The sequence below is a fragment of the Neoarius graeffei genome, chromosome 24 (assembly GCF_027579695.1).
Source record: "Neoarius graeffei isolate fNeoGra1 chromosome 24, fNeoGra1.pri, whole genome shotgun sequence".
Taxonomy (NCBI): domain Eukaryota; kingdom Metazoa; phylum Chordata; class Actinopteri; order Siluriformes; family Ariidae; genus Neoarius; species Neoarius graeffei.
In genome coordinates this window covers 10018778-10034365 of record NC_083592.1, presented here as the reverse complement: position 1 = coordinate 10034365, position 15588 = coordinate 10018778, and the positions used below count along the sequence as shown (strand labels likewise).

Here is a 15588-nt window from a genome sequence, read left to right as displayed (position 1 = left end):
CTGGCATGAAAGACATACACTATCTGTAGATCATGTAAAAAAGATTTTGCAGTGCGAGGTCTCGTGTCTGATCCATTTTCTGTCTGCCACAGCTGATCAAACACTCTTTGCATTTTCTCTGTGGAAATGGAGTCCAGTTCCAGCTTGTGCTTTCTTTTTAGCATCATTGTGTCATTTGTATGCAACACAATGAGACGTACTTATTTAAAAACTGATAAATTCGTGGTGTAGTGGTTAGCACGGTCGCCTCACAGCAAGAAGGTTCCGGGTTCAAACCCAGCGGCTGGCGAGGGCCTTTCTGTGTGGAGTTTGCATGTTCTCCCCATGTCTGCATGGGTTTCCTCCGGGTGCTCTGGTTTCCCCCACAATCCAAAGACATGCAGTTAGGTTGATGTGGGGCGGCCTTGGGCTGAAGTGCCCTTGAGCAAGGTACCTAACCCCTGACTGCTCCCCAGGCACTCTGGTGTGGCTGCCCACTGCTCTGGGCGTGTGTGCGTGTTCACTGCTTCAGATGGGTTAAATGCAGAGGATGAATTTCACTGTGTTTGAAGTGTGCATGTGACAAAGGAAGGTTTCTTCTTCTTCTTCTTCAAAATACTTGTAAAACTCGCAAAATGACAATGTAACTACTGAGTTGCTCCAAGTGACCGCTACCTGACATCATCGCATGCATCAGCACCGCAGGAAGCCCATCTAACATTTTAAAGAACATAAATTTTTCTCGAACACTATTTGGTCTCCAAAAATGAAAGTTTGATTTTTGAAATCTGTGACTACTTTTACTAAAAATATATTTAAAAATAAATCCGTTGGAGGATCCCTTTAACAAAGACTGGCATGTCGTGCATTTTATCAGTTTATAGTCACATGCAGTGTTGTGGAACATCCATGAGAGAAGTTCGTTCCTGTTGTTCCCTCACTACTCCCTAGGCTCACTTTTTTTTCCCCTGCTGGACAAAAGGCCCGAATGGGTCTTGGTGATGTCGTGGCGATGTCTGTCCGTCCCGGGAAGGGTGCTCACCTTCTGAAATCAACTCCTCTCACAATTTTTGGAGGAATTTCACGAAACTTGGCAGGATTCTTTGTTGTACATGGGTAATACGCATATTGCAATTTTGTTCAGTTCAGTCACATTTTACCAGAGTTACAGCCCTTGATTAACAAAATTATACTTTGACAATTTCATGAAGGTGTGTTTTCCTTCTGAAATCAACTCCTCTCACAATTTGTGGAGGAATTTCACCAAACTTGGCAAAAGGCTTTGTTATATGATAGTTATATGCAGATTGAAGTTTCGTTTAATTTGGGCAAGTTTTTACCAGAGCCCTTGATTATTAACAAACTTTGGCAATTTCATCAAGGTGTGCTTGCTTTCTGAAATCAACTTCCCTCACAATTTTTATCCCCCGCTGGCCGAAAGGCCCGAAGAGGGATTATGTCGTGGCAACGTCCGTACATCTGTCCATCCATCCCGGGAAGGGTACTCACCTTCTGAAATCAACTCCTCGGTTTTTGGAGGAATTTCGCAAAACTTGACAGGATTCTTTATTATATGTCGGTAATATGCATATTGCAATTTCGTTCAATTCAGTTACATTTTACCAGAGTTATGGCAGAGTTGCCAGCGTGGGATATTGTGCTCTCAGAGTGCTCTTGTTCTTTCTCATGAAGTCAATAAGATTAAAAAAAAAAAAGCAGGATTTTTTTCTTTTTGAGAAACCTCAAATCATAAACTCATCGCTTTACCTCTGACTGTTACACTGGAGACTCCTTCTATAAACGTAAAATTAACATCTTCAGAAAAACATCACCATATCAGTGATTACACACGGTTTGTAACATGTGGTTGCCACGTCACATTAAAAAAAAACCCTCATGCAGTCTCCTTTCTTCCTTCTCTCTACAGTTACTATGTGTGTGTGGCTGTGCTGATTTACTTCCTGCCCCTGTTGGTGATGGGTTGTGCTTATCTGGTAGTCGGGCTGAACCTGTGGGCCAGCGAGATTCCCGGAGACTCTTCGGGCCGCTACCAGGAGCAACTCACTGCTAAACGCAAGGTCTTCCTACACACACAAACACACACACACACACACACACACACACACACACACACACACACACACAGTGTTAGACGAGGTAGCACGATGTTTCTTTCCAAACATTTCACAGACTAAACAAACTTAAAAGTCATCCAAATTGTTTTGGATTTTTTTAAACATCCTAAAGATGTGCAGCATGATGCAGACAAAACAAAAACAATCTCTTACAAAAAGATAGGAACATTAATTGACCTGAAAATCGATTTCTTTTAGCCTTTAATCTTTTTTCCTTCTGTTTATCTGTACGCCGTTTTTTCCCCTCGGCTAAATGCAAAACCTTTTTTGAATTTCTGATGTTTCCATTGAGAGATTCAGATTCAGGGTTGGAATAAAAACAGGATGATGAAAATTCGCAGCTCGCGACAGTCAGGTCTGGGAGATAATGAGGGTCAGGAAGGACAGCAGTCATGAAATATTCGATACGAGATTCCCATTGGACCATAACGCCTCTTCATTTCAATCTCAATCTCAGACACACACGCGCGCACACACACGCACACACCATGTTTTTTTATGCTCTCCTCAAGAGCCCCTGCTCATTTTTCTTCCTCTCTCATTCTTGACTTTCTTTGACACCCTCACTTATTCTTCTCTGATATATAACGCTATTTACACTGCTCATTTGCCCTGAATGTTTCACTCCCTCTCTCTCCTCATGCGTAGGTGGTGAAGATGATGATCGTGGTCGTGTGTACTTTCGCCGTCTGCTGGCTGCCGTACCACGTCTACTTTCTGCTTCATCAGTTCTTCCCTTTGCTCTTCGAGAAGCCCTTCATCCAGCAGGTCTACTTGGCTATCATGTGGCTCGCCATGAGCTCCACCATGTACAACCCCATCATCTACTGCTGCCTGAATGACAGGTAGCAACACGCGCACAGCCCAAGCATAAAATCATTGGTGGAAATGTGGAAAGTCAAAACGCACAGCCTACACTCTGAGAAAATGGATAATTGAGGATGATTCTTTGCTTCATAAGGAACAGTATTTTCAGGCTCCCCAAGAGCCATGGTTCTCAGAGTAGGGGCCAGGGATCTCCAAGCATCCAGGAAGTACAGTATAGGCACAGGGTCCATGAAGGTTTGAAGTCACAAGTCATGATTATTAGCTCATCCGGCCATCATGTGTCGTCCGTCGTCCACATTTCACAAAAATCGCTTCTTCTCTTTCAATTCTTCACTGATTTTTATTCTTTTTGGCAGGAAGGTAGGTCTGCCTGGGGTGTATATAGCTTCTACCCAGATTTGCATAACTGCAATTAATAATCAAGATACGGAGTAATTAATCAATCCATAATGAGCAGTTTCCACACAAATCGCTTCTTCTCCTTCAATTCTTCACCGATTTTGATTCTTTCTGGCGTGAAGGTAGGGGTACCTAGGGTGCATAGAACTTCTACCCAGATTTCCTTAATTACAGTTAAGTTATGGACTAATTAAATCAACAAAAATTGCTTCTTCTCGGTCAATTCCTCGCCGTTTTGGATTCTTTCTGGCAAATAGGCAGCTGTTCCTAGGGTGTGTATTGCTTCTAGATATAGCTTATATGTAGTGTATATAGCTTGCGACATTGATTGCGCAAGGTGGCCCGCTTTAGATTGTTCCTTCTGGACTAGACAGGGCCCGAGTGAGCTACGCCGTCATTGACGCTCTCGTTGAGTTCTTCTAGTTATTAGCCTGTTTGTTCAGCCACTAGAATTGATTGGGTGGAATCCAAACCTCAACAACTCGAACCCAAGCCAGATTATAAATAATCTCAATATAAATCGAATGACAAATCTAATAAAAATGTCTTCTGTCAGTAAAAAGTTGGAGTCACTTGTTCGTCCCTCATAGTGGTCCTTGTTACATGGTAACAGTGAGACTAAAAGCCACGCCCTGTTTGTGTACAAATTTGCTTAAAATATCACGTCGCAATTTTTCAGCAGTTGAGTGAGTGAGTCAGTGAGTGAGTGAGGTCAGAAAATGCAATCAGACTAAATTCATCCAAAAGTTTCAAGTGTGTTAAATGATTTGTGTCCAAATGCAATAGTTTGCATAAAATAATGCTTATTCAGGTCCGTTTCTCAAAGTCGACAGAAGCAGCGCTAAGCATTTTGGCTATTCGTCTCACTCGCATTCATCTTTGACTCATGATGACTTTTTGCTCGTTGTTTGAACAATAACAGCGTGCAGTGTGCATGCTGAAGAGAAGCACAAGAAAGGATGCGTTCAACAATGGAAATGATGAATGTCTCAAAGCTATTTGAGCTCTCACAATCTCCTTCGCTGTCTCTACTCTTCATCCTTATCAAGTTCGTTTTTCTGCACACTTGAACACTCCGTCACACTTTTGTCCTCGCATCCACAATCCACCAGGCACATCTATCGCCTTAGACCTTGTTGTGTGTGTGTGTGTGTGTGTGTGTGTGTGTGTGTGTGTGTGTGTGTGTGTGTGTGTGTGTTTGGCAGATTCCGTGCTGGCTTCAAGCAGGCATTCCGTTGGTGCCCATGCATTCACGCTGACTCCTACGAGGGCCTGGAGCTCAAGTCCATGCGCTACCTGCAGACACAAACAAGTGTGTACAAGACAAGCCGGGCGGAGCCCACCGTGCCAGTCGTCAACAGTCCATCACTAGAGCTGGCATCCAATGGCTCATCATCTCGCAGCATGTCCAAGACGATGTCTGAGACATCCAGCTTCTACTGTAGCAATAACCTGCCTGCTTAGGAGCTCTTACAATCAGCAGAGGAACGTGATAAAGAACCAGTTGGTGTAATGGTACAAAAACGGATCCATTTACCGCTGCGCAAACATCATCTATGTATCATTTTGTGTATATTCAGATTATTGTGACAGACCATTTTGAGCAGGGTGACCATTTGGGTGTAGACAACTGAGAAACATGCCCAAGAACTAGGAATTTTATGTTCCTTTAAGTCCTTGGTGAATCCTTTCACCTCCATTTTGTCTGTCATAAACTACGTTGATTGAGAATTATGGGCAGATCTTGTGTGGAACATGCAGAAAAAAAACAGAAGACCTTGAAGTGTTTTGACTTATAGTGATGATGGAGCCATTCATCAGATCCGTTTTTTGTATTACGAACTGCTCTGAGTGAGTATCATCGGCATATCTTATGAGGAAAATGCCAAAGAATGAAAAGTTTATGAAACCCTCCTAGATAGAAAAATGTTAACGGATTCCACTAACCTCCATAATACACATTTCATCTGGTGTTTGGGCTCCTGCTGAGACGGAATGCTTAATGTTGAAATCCCAGCGCTGTCAACCTGCCGCTGACGGGGCCATGATCAAGACCTTGAACCATTTGATTCACCTGCCAGATTGAGTAAATGTCAATACTGTCTCTGTTTAACCTGTAACACGACGTACTATTGGTGTTGACAGAAAGAACACGTTGAACCTGAAATCCTGCTGAAATAAATGCGCTAAACAGTTGACTTTTTGAGAGCTGGACATTTTTCCCCATACCAAAAACTGATGGATGTGATCATGTGCATATGACCCTGCAGTGTAATCTCTGTAACAGACCACTTCATGGAAATGTTTTGTGTTTGTCCAAGTGCCTCATTCACAGTATCTATAATCTGGTGTAGGTCAAGTATATGCTTTTTTTGCTCCTTTTTCTGTTCTTCGAAAACCTTGTTCTGGACACACTTTGAAACAACTGACCACATGAGTCCTTCAGAAATGTAACCAGAGTCCTTGATGGAATGAGAACATTGTCACCGAAGCTTTGTAGACAGATGTGACCTGGAGTATGAGAACTGACAACAGTGTATTCACCATTTACATTTTACTAGCATGTAATATTGCGGATTATGTATCGTATACAATGCCTAAACACACAACCTTTCCTCTGTATGAATGTCTTTCTTTTTTAGCTGGGTTTGGGAACCTCAAACTAATGTGAGTCTTGATTTCTGGTCAGCTGGGTTCGAAATCCACACTATGTACATTTCTGTTCAAATGATTTGTAGAGACGAAGCAAAATATGATATACAATCCGTGACCAGAAGTCTAACTCTAAGGAACGTGGAGTAAAATGGGTTCTGGAATGGTATAGCATCATACTGGACAGTATGGGCTTGAATCCATGGCAGTCACTTTATGTGTAGATGTAAAAACCTCGAATAAAGTATCTGAACTGCTTCTTGGCAAGGACACAATGCAAAACAGAGAAAGAAAGAATATTTGATGGCATTTAAAGCCGTTCCTGGAAATCTAATCCAGTGATGATGGCCCGGGTTCCACTGCCAAAATAAAACCAAGGGTTTCTCTGGTTCAGAAATTCTAATAGCTGTGACCCTGTGTGGCTTTGCTTTAATTTTTGTGAATTTGTCTCTTCATTCTGGGGAAAAAAACTGTAATAAGAACGCTTGTTTGTCTCTATCTATCTACCTCTGTTTGTTTTTTGAATTCCATTCCCCTCCCCCTTCCAACCATTCGCCTGTTCTTGGCTTAATCGGTCACGCACAAAATTAACTCTGGAGTCAGGCCCTCGAGTGTTAATTTTAGCCTCCCGTCAACACATGATGCATAAATCTGACAGAAGGGACGGAGGAGTGGAAGGGACTTACTGGCGCTGTTGTGGTGTGCCAATGAAAGGCAAAAACTTCAAGTTGAGGAGGACCACTGGGTTTGGAGGAGGAGGGGTAGAACACCTGTTGTGTGAGATTAAGGAGTGTGGTATGTAACAGTGGTATCACTTTTCTAGGCAGGAGGAGGACATAGCTGACAGAGTTAAGGGATCAGATTGTTCTGGCACACTGAATGGTGCTCAGGCAGATTGTAGAACATGTGCAGAAGTTGGACTGGAGTCCTGGGAGACTCCAGACCGTCTGGTCCTCCACTAAAGACTTGACTTGGACCAGAGTTGGTGAATAGTAAGGAGGTGGTGGATGTAGAAACCTCCCTAACCCTTAACTCCTAGTGGAGGGATGGGAATTATAGGAAATTAACTAGGAAGAAGGTAGAGATCCTGGAATGGTCTTTCTCCTAAACTTCAGTTATATTAATGACCATAATTCCATATCATGAGCCATGGATTATTTTGTGTTGGTTCATGGCAAATAATTAACAGTTATTCCACGAACTCGAGTCGTACATCATGAGCTGATAGCCGACGAGTCACGTAGCACCGAGTTGTCTATAAACCATGGACGACAAGATTGAGTGGAATAACTGTTTTATTCTAACCACATTCACTGGATTTTGAGAAACAGAGCGTTTTTATTTTTATTTTTGCAAATTCGATAAGTAAAAACTTTATACAAAACGTCTGACAAAATCATTTCCGCTTAGAATGTAAACAAACCGGCGAAATGACAGGAGCAATTTGCGAAAAATGCAATAATAATATTAATAATAATAATAATTATTATTATTATTATTATTATTATTATTATTATTATTATTATTATTGACAAATAAAAAAAGATACGTTCTTATCATCAAATACTTTTATTCCATATTTTGTTGCTTTGTTTTTGTATTTTTTGGGGTTTTGTTTTCAAGTAGTTTTTATTTCGTCCTTGGTTGGTTCAGCAGCACACGCCGCCGTTTTCTTCTTCTTCTTCTTTAGGGTTTTTTGGTGGTTGGCAAACCAACTTAAAGGTGCATTACCGCCACCGACTGGGCTGGAGTGTGGAACAGGCAATATTGGGGGGGGGGACTATATTCTTTTAGCTATTTCTGTTTCTTTTAAATACTTGATAACAAAGTGATATATCTGATTTGATGTGCTCCACCATTTTGTTTTTCTCTACTCACGGTATATGAGCTGATATCCTAGTAGTAGAGTCGCCAATTAGAGCATGCAATTGCTCATATCCAGTGAATGTGGATTGAATAATTCCAATTAGGTCGATTTCAGTTACAGATTATAACAGTACAAAATGTGATCAAATTCAAGGGAGGTGAATAATCACGCAATGAACTAGGGTGAACTGTAAATATGAACTGTAAATATGAACTGTAAATATCTCTGGGTATGTTCGTCTTTGTGTTGAGTTTTTGCAGAAGGAGGATTTTTAGGGTTTGTTTACTTTACAAAGCCTTCCATAAGAAAGGTATTTCTCATGAAACAGTGAGCTTGGTGAGTCCATAAGCAGCAGCGCCTGGTTTCCAGTTGGTGTTACGGTAATGGACTTTTATGGATTTGTCTTTGTCCTAGAGTGGAGCTTAAACAGGCAGTGTGTCTATAAACAATATCTGTCGAGGGATACCAGAGCAAGTTTCACCTTTTTTCCACAATTCTCCCCCTAGGCAGTTGAAATCAAATCGACAACAGCACAACTTGTGGAGACTCTCTACTGTCCTCTATATTCTGTCCTCTATGTCCTCCTCTTGCCTCTAATCTTCAGAAGGAAGGGAATAACTGTTTTTATTTTATCCACATTCACTGGATATGAGCAATCGTGCACTCTGATTGGCTACTCAACTACCTGGCTATCAGCTCATATACCGTGAGTAGAGAAAAACAAAATGACGGCGTGTGTTGCTGAACCAGCTGAGGACGAAATAAGAACTACTCGAAAACAAAACCCCCAAAAAAGCAACAAAATATGGAATGAAAGTATTTGATGGTAAGAACACATCTTTTTTAATTTTTCAAAAGTTATTATGATCGCATTTTTCACAAATTGCTCCCGTCATTTTGCCAGTTTACTGACATTCATCTTTAAGCATTAAAATTTGTTGAATTTTTTTTTAGACTGGTTCAAAAGCTCAAAGTTTGAAAATTACAGAACTGAAATATCCAAGGAAGAATTAAATAAATGTCTAAAGCTATTCTATACCTCGGCACGACAGCGAGACGGCACTTTCTACAAAAAAAACACGAAAGTCAATTCATGCAGCCATCAATAGGATTTAAGAAGTCCGCCTTCTTCAGGAAATTATTTTATTGGCCGTTTTGTATAAAGCTTTTATTTAATGACTTTGCTAAAAATAAAAATGCTCTAGTTCTCAAAATCCAGTGAATGTGGAAAGAATTATTCCAGTTATTCCACTCAGTCTTGTCATACATGACTTACAGACAACTCGGTGCTATGCGCCTCATCAGCGATCAGCTCATGTACGACTTAATTTCATGGAATAACTGTTAAATAGCTGCTATAATGTAAATAACAGCAACTAACTTGTTTCAGAGACAGAATTACATATCACTATAAATGGTTAAAAAGTACAGTACAGTGGTGCTTGAAAGTTTGTTAACCCTTTAGAATTTTCTATATTTCTGCATAAATATGACCTGCACATATGATCAGTCCTGCACACCAGCTTGGAGGAATTTTAGCCCGTTCCTCCATACAGAACAGCTTCAGCTCTGGGATGTTGGTGGGTTTCCTCACATGAACTGCTCGCTTCAGGTCCTTCCACAACATTTCCATTGGATTAAGGTCAGGACTTTGACTTGGCCATTCCAAAACATTCACTTTATTCTTCTTTAACCATTCTTTGGTAGAGTGACTTGTGTGCTTAGGGTCGTTGTCTTGCTGCATGACCCACCTTCTCTTGAGATTCAGTTCATAGACAGATGTCCTGACATTTTCCTTTAGAATTCACTGGTATAATTCAGAATTCATTGCTCCATCAATGATGGCAAGCCGTCCTGGCCCAGATGCAGCAAAACAGGCCCAAACCATGATACTACCACCACCATGTTTCACAGATGGGATAAGGTTCTTATGCTGGAATGCAGTGTTTTCCTTTCTCCAAACATAACGCTTCTCATTTAAACCAAAAAGTTCTATTTTGGTCTCAACCGTCCACAAAACATTTTTCCAATATCCTTCTGGCTTGTTCATGTGATCTTTAGCAAACTGCAGATGAGCAGCAATGTTCTTTTTGGAGAGCAGTGGCTTTCTCCTTGCATCCCTGCCATGCACACCATTGTTGTTCAGTGTTCTCCTGATGGTGGACTCATGAACATTAACATTAGCCAATGTGAGCGAGGCCTTCAGTTGCTTAGAAGTTACCTTGGGGTCCTTTGTGACCTCGCCGACTATTACACGCCTTGCTCTTGGAGTGATCTTTGTTGGTCGACCACTCCTGGGGAGAGTAACAATGGTCTTGAATTTCTTCCATTTGTACACAATCTGTCTGACTGTGGATTGGTGGAGTCCAAACTCTTTAGAGATGGTTTTGTGACCTTTTCCAGCCTGATGAGCATCAACAACGCTTTTTCTGAGGTCCTCAGAAATCTCCTTTGTTTGTGCCCTGATCACAACACATGTTTGTGGAAGTGTAAGATCAGACTTTGATAGATCCCTGTTCTTTAAATAAAACAGGGTGCCCACTCACACCTGATTGTCATCCCATTGATTGAAAACACCTGACTCTAATTTCACCTTCAAATTAACTGCTAATCCTAAAGGTTCACATACTTTTGCCACTCGCAGATATGTAATATTGGATCATTTTCCTCAATAAATAAATGGCCAAGTATAATATTTTTGTCTCATTTGTTTAACTGGGTTCTCTTTATCTACTTTTAGGACTTGTGTGAAAATCTGATGATGTTTTAGGTCATATTTATGCAGAAATATAGAAAATTCTAAAGGGTTCACAAACTTTCAAGCACCACTGTATGTAGTATAATAAAACACTTAGGGATGTGATATGATGGGCTAATAATCAACATCAGGATGTTAACTGTAACTCTATGTCCATGAATGAAATTTTTTTTACTGAAAATAATGTTATAATATTGCATCATCTTCGAGCAAACGGTTTTAGATAGCCTGTGTTTATCAAACCACAATAAACCTTTCCTGGTGGCCACAATTTCGTTGATTTGAAATATTAATATTAATCTAACACTTAATCACAGCTTCTCCTTCTCAAGATATCGTTTCCATTCCTCTATTTGAGGCTGTAACATGATGCTTTTTCAGGATATTGACTAGCTGTACCACGTTGCATGCAGTCTTTGTCAGAATAAAACCCTTATCATGCCTGAACACAGCAGAGCAACAACACCCGCTGAGAGAACTGGACGTGCTGTAAAAAGCCTCCTGCTGACTGAGAACCGTGTGTTGCCTGTCCATCATCTAACCGACATGCCGGGGTTCGTAATTTCAGTAAAGAAGAGTCTCCTAGGTTTACATCAGTTGGGACGAATCCAAAAAATTGGCCTTCCAAGCATCGAAAATCCCAAATGAGCAACAGCCACATGCTTGGCAGTTGACTTGTTCATGAAGCAGACTTCATTAAACAAGCTTCACGAGCATGTAGAAATTTCTCTTCTGGTATTTTTCCATCTCCAAATTTCAGGCCACCTGCTGCAACTGTGTGTGTCCAAAATTAGTCACCCTTTCCCTGCACTCTCATGATGACTGGCATGCATTGTTCTCAGTTTTAGTGTGAAGAAATAATCAGCAGCTTTGGGTTCATCTCAAACCCCCTGCATATTCAAGTGCATCCTCGAGAGATTGGGTGAAATCTTCATGAGAAAATGCATCACGTGTTAAATGAATGTTAAAGCTAGATTGGTGTGAGGCTCTTTTCCAAGGTGAGCAGGACTCTTGAGAAGAAAGTGGCATCTTGTTTTTGATGATCGTATGAGTGTGAAATTGCCGTACTTGGAGATCACTAATGCTCAGCATGGATGATATTGACTGAAAAAGCAGCAGAGCTGTTAAAGCTGTTGAAGCCTCAGCAATTTGATGCCGCTTTGTTCCAGAAGACAGCAAGAGCTACAATAAAACATCTATCAATTGCCACACCAGTGGCCCAACCATCTCATTGTTGTCAGATCGTCCAGTTCAGAGGATAACGGTGTTGATCGGATGGCGTGGTTTTGCTTGACCTGAACAAAACCTGAACACTTTAGTCCAAGTGTTAGTCCAGCTGCTGCACTTTGAAAAATACACTGTGTATTTGTGAGACACGGTGACACTATCAGTATCTGTTTAGTTCTCTAAATGTGCAGTACCAGTCAAAAGTTTGTACTCGACTCATTCACCATGAGCTGGCCTAGTGGTTAGCATGTCCACCTCTCAACCAGGAGATCATAAGTTTTACTTGCTGTTGGGTGATACCAAAGACCATCATAAAAATGGTACCTACTGGTGAGGCACACTGCAATTCAGATGTAACTAACGAGTCAAACTCTTGCAGTTACCAGAGGACCTGCCCCCCACTGTAACCCTAGCTATATAATAGGTGAGAGGCCGAGGGCTACAGAGATTGGCGCCGCACTCATGCACTTCAAAGAGTAGTACTGAGACAGGAGACTGGCTGGGAAGACCAGATCTTGGCATGGATGGGACGTTGACTTTTGACTCTCCTCATTCATCAGTTTTTCTGTATTTTCGACAATATTGAAGACACCAAAGCAATGAAATAACACAGAATTATGTGGTAAACAAAAAAAGTGTCAACAGATTCTTCAGAGTATCCAGCGTTTATCTTGATGACACTTTGCACACTACTGGCGTTATCTTAACCAGCTTCATGAGGTAGTCACCTGGAATGCTTTTCAATTAACAGGTGTGCCTCGTCAAAAGTTAATTAGTAAACTAGTTTCTTACCTTCTTAATGCGTTTGAAATCATCAACTAGTAAATCGTCGTTGTTGTCGGCTGTCCGTCACAAGTGATGATGACTGCTTCATTAGGATGCGCAGAAATGCAGATGGGCTGCGAGGCCCACACCAGAGTGACAGAGTCGCCTGCAGTGGCAGCACAAATGGCCCAGCTGAGCCGCCACAGAATGTCTGGCCTCGTGAGCTCTCACATACTATTCTCCTCTCCCAATGAAGCGCCTTGCACAGGCGCTGTCATGCCCCCATCGTGTTGTCTCTCTGGACCTCCAGACCTGATGCCAAGTGGTGCACAAAAAAGCCACAGACCTGATGGGTATGGAAGTTGCCCCACAGTGACAATTGACTTGACGAGTGATGCCATCCATTGGCCATTTGAGTGGCTCTTTTGCATGCCATCTGGTGGTGTGCCATTGACCCTGTTGGGTTCATCTGCCACATTGCACTGAAAAGCGCCCTGCTGCAGCACCTTATTGGTGATGTACTATTCAACCCATAGCTGGAACGCAGGCAGGTGCTACCACTCTAGATCAGAGCGGACCTGGGAGCAACGGTGATTAAGGGGTGACTCCACTTTCTCTAATATTCAAGTCATCCTGGACATAAGACTCACCACCGGTTGCAGTTTAAAGTCATACCCAGGACCCAAACAGTAAATAGTAAATAATAAAATACCCGATTAAATCGTGCTATTCCATCCACGATCCATACATATTATGTCAAGAATTGATTAACTAAGTAAAGAGAAACGACATCCATCATTACTTTAAGACATGAAGTGACTTTTAATGAATAAAAATAAAATAAAATAAATATTAGATTAGAAAACGTGTCCAAACTTTTGACTGGCACTGTGTGTATCTCTATTCAGATTTAAACCAAAGTGGGCGTGGTTTTATATACCTGTGAAAAGTGACGTCTTCGTCATGTGATTAGGAAGGTAGGAGGTGAATTGGTAACAGGAGGAATTTTCATTGATGACATTTCTTTCTTTCTATCATTTGGCTTCATGTTTATTCTCTCAGGAGGCTTCTGTAAGAATTTAATCTCATGCTGTTAAGCAGATATTCTTCCTCTTTTTTTTTTAAAGGTTCTCAGGTTCTCCCACGTAGCTCTTTGCGCAGGTCGTGTGCTTGTGGCTTAATGGAATAAAGTCATTCTCGAAGCTGTCGTCTAACTAACCAAGTGGCCTCCCCTGGGACAAACCGGGTTGGCATGGAAAGAGTGAAAGTGGTGCAGTAATCACCAAGATGTCCTGCTTGGAAAAAAAAAACCTAAACGATCAGGGAGGAGCCGTAGACAATAACATCAAGAGTTGTTGTTTTATTTTGTTTTTTTATTTTTCTTTCTTGCTAGTCATATAATCGCTTCGTTTGACAGCGAACACTGTTTACCCAGAAAGTCCCTTCGGGCCTCAGACAGACCTTTAATGAAATCTCAGCACATACACACACAAGCAAGCACTCGCTCTCGCTCGCTGTCTCTCTCTCTCTCTGCATCGAACCTCACTGTTACAGATCAGAATGCAAAGCCCATAGTCTACACACAGAAGCTCCTAGAAAGACCTGAGATGTTTTAGAAGATGAGACGACAAGTTAGACGGTGCAGTGCGATCCATACTTTCAGGCATCTGAAAGAGAAAAACTGACCGGGGGGGAGCCATGAGGATCTTACAGCGATGGAAGCTTGCAGAGAGAGAGAGTGTGTGTGTGTGTGTGTGTGTGTGTGTGTGTGTGTTGGGGGGGGGGGCTGGGTGGATGTTCTCATCAGCTCCATCTCTCTCCAATCAGAGTAATTACCCAAGAGAGGAGAATACGGTGGCCAGAACAACAGCTGTGCTATCTGGGTGCACACACACACACACACACACACACACACACACACACATTCTTCACATCTTTATCCTAAAATATGACAGAGCAGCCTTATTTCATGCTTCACTGTGCATGTGCACGCAGTGTGTGATTTTTGTTGAATAAGATTAGAGAAATCACGCACCACCCCCGAGTCATCCTTTTGTTCAAGCGTTCTATTCTTTATGCACAGCAGCATATGCTGTCATGGCCCCTGGTGTCCATTTCTTTGTATTAAGTGCACACCTGTGTGTGGGATATGTTGAACACGTGTGTGTCCGTGCCCTTGTGTCCAGAGGGGTGTACTTCATCATCAGGACCGAGCTTTGATGCTGTTCCAGTGCACGAGGCCACACACTGATGGAGCTGGAAAGCTGATCTGTGATCAGGTTTTGCTCTAGAGCAGCTGGTTGCAGCAGGAAAACGTAATCTCGAGTGTCTGTTTACCAAATGGTTTGTATGGATTTATATTTTAGAAGAAGAACTTTGGCCACCTTACTGAAACGTACTGTTTATAACAACTCGTATAAATGATCCTGAGTGATCAGAGGACAATCGATGAATATTTATACAGCATCAGGGAGCATAAAGAGCACTTACGTGTTCGTACAAGAGGTCGTAAAAAATTTTATCTTAAATGTCATGCTATTGTTATCATCATGATCTTTCATTCATCATTTGATTCAGCAAATTAGTTTCAAAGCTCTAAAGTGACACTAATTCCAAACGACTGGCTTGAAGGAATCCTCAGATCAGTCGCATTTACTGTTTGATACGCAAGAACGGAAGAATAATGTACTAAATATTTGTCATATATGACCTCTCATTAAACGTGTATGTAGCTAGGACAGTTAACTTGCTTTGCTAATCGAATCAGTAACGCAAATCGAACAACTAGTTTCCATCCTGATTAGTGCATTATTTAATTTGTGTTTGACTAGTTAGCGTTAGAAGCTCAATATGTGTGTATACACACTCTGCAGCCACTTTAACAGGAACTTGTTTTTGATTCTAAGATCCCTGTTCTTGGCTGCAGGAGTGGAACACAATGTGTTCTTCTGTTTTCTGTTGCATGCTGAGATGCTTTT

The 15588-nt window shown here is 41.6% G+C and overlaps 1 protein-coding gene across 2 annotated transcripts in view; it reads left to right on the top strand.

Annotated features, from left to right (window-relative positions):
* Positions 1-6837, top strand: part of tacr1a (tachykinin receptor 1a) — a 65100-nt gene extending 58263 nt beyond the window's left edge. For both annotated transcript variants that reach the window (XM_060908085.1, XM_060908084.1), the window contains 3 exons: positions 1907-2057; positions 2763-2959; positions 4547-6837. In XM_060908085.1, coding sequence (XP_060764068.1) covers positions 1907-2057; positions 2763-2959; positions 4547-4805 — 607 coding nt within the window. In that variant the 3' untranslated portion in view covers positions 4806-6837. The remainder of the gene's footprint in view (positions 1-1906; positions 2058-2762; positions 2960-4546) is intronic.
* The last annotated feature ends 8751 nt before the right edge of the window (positions 6838-15588 follow it).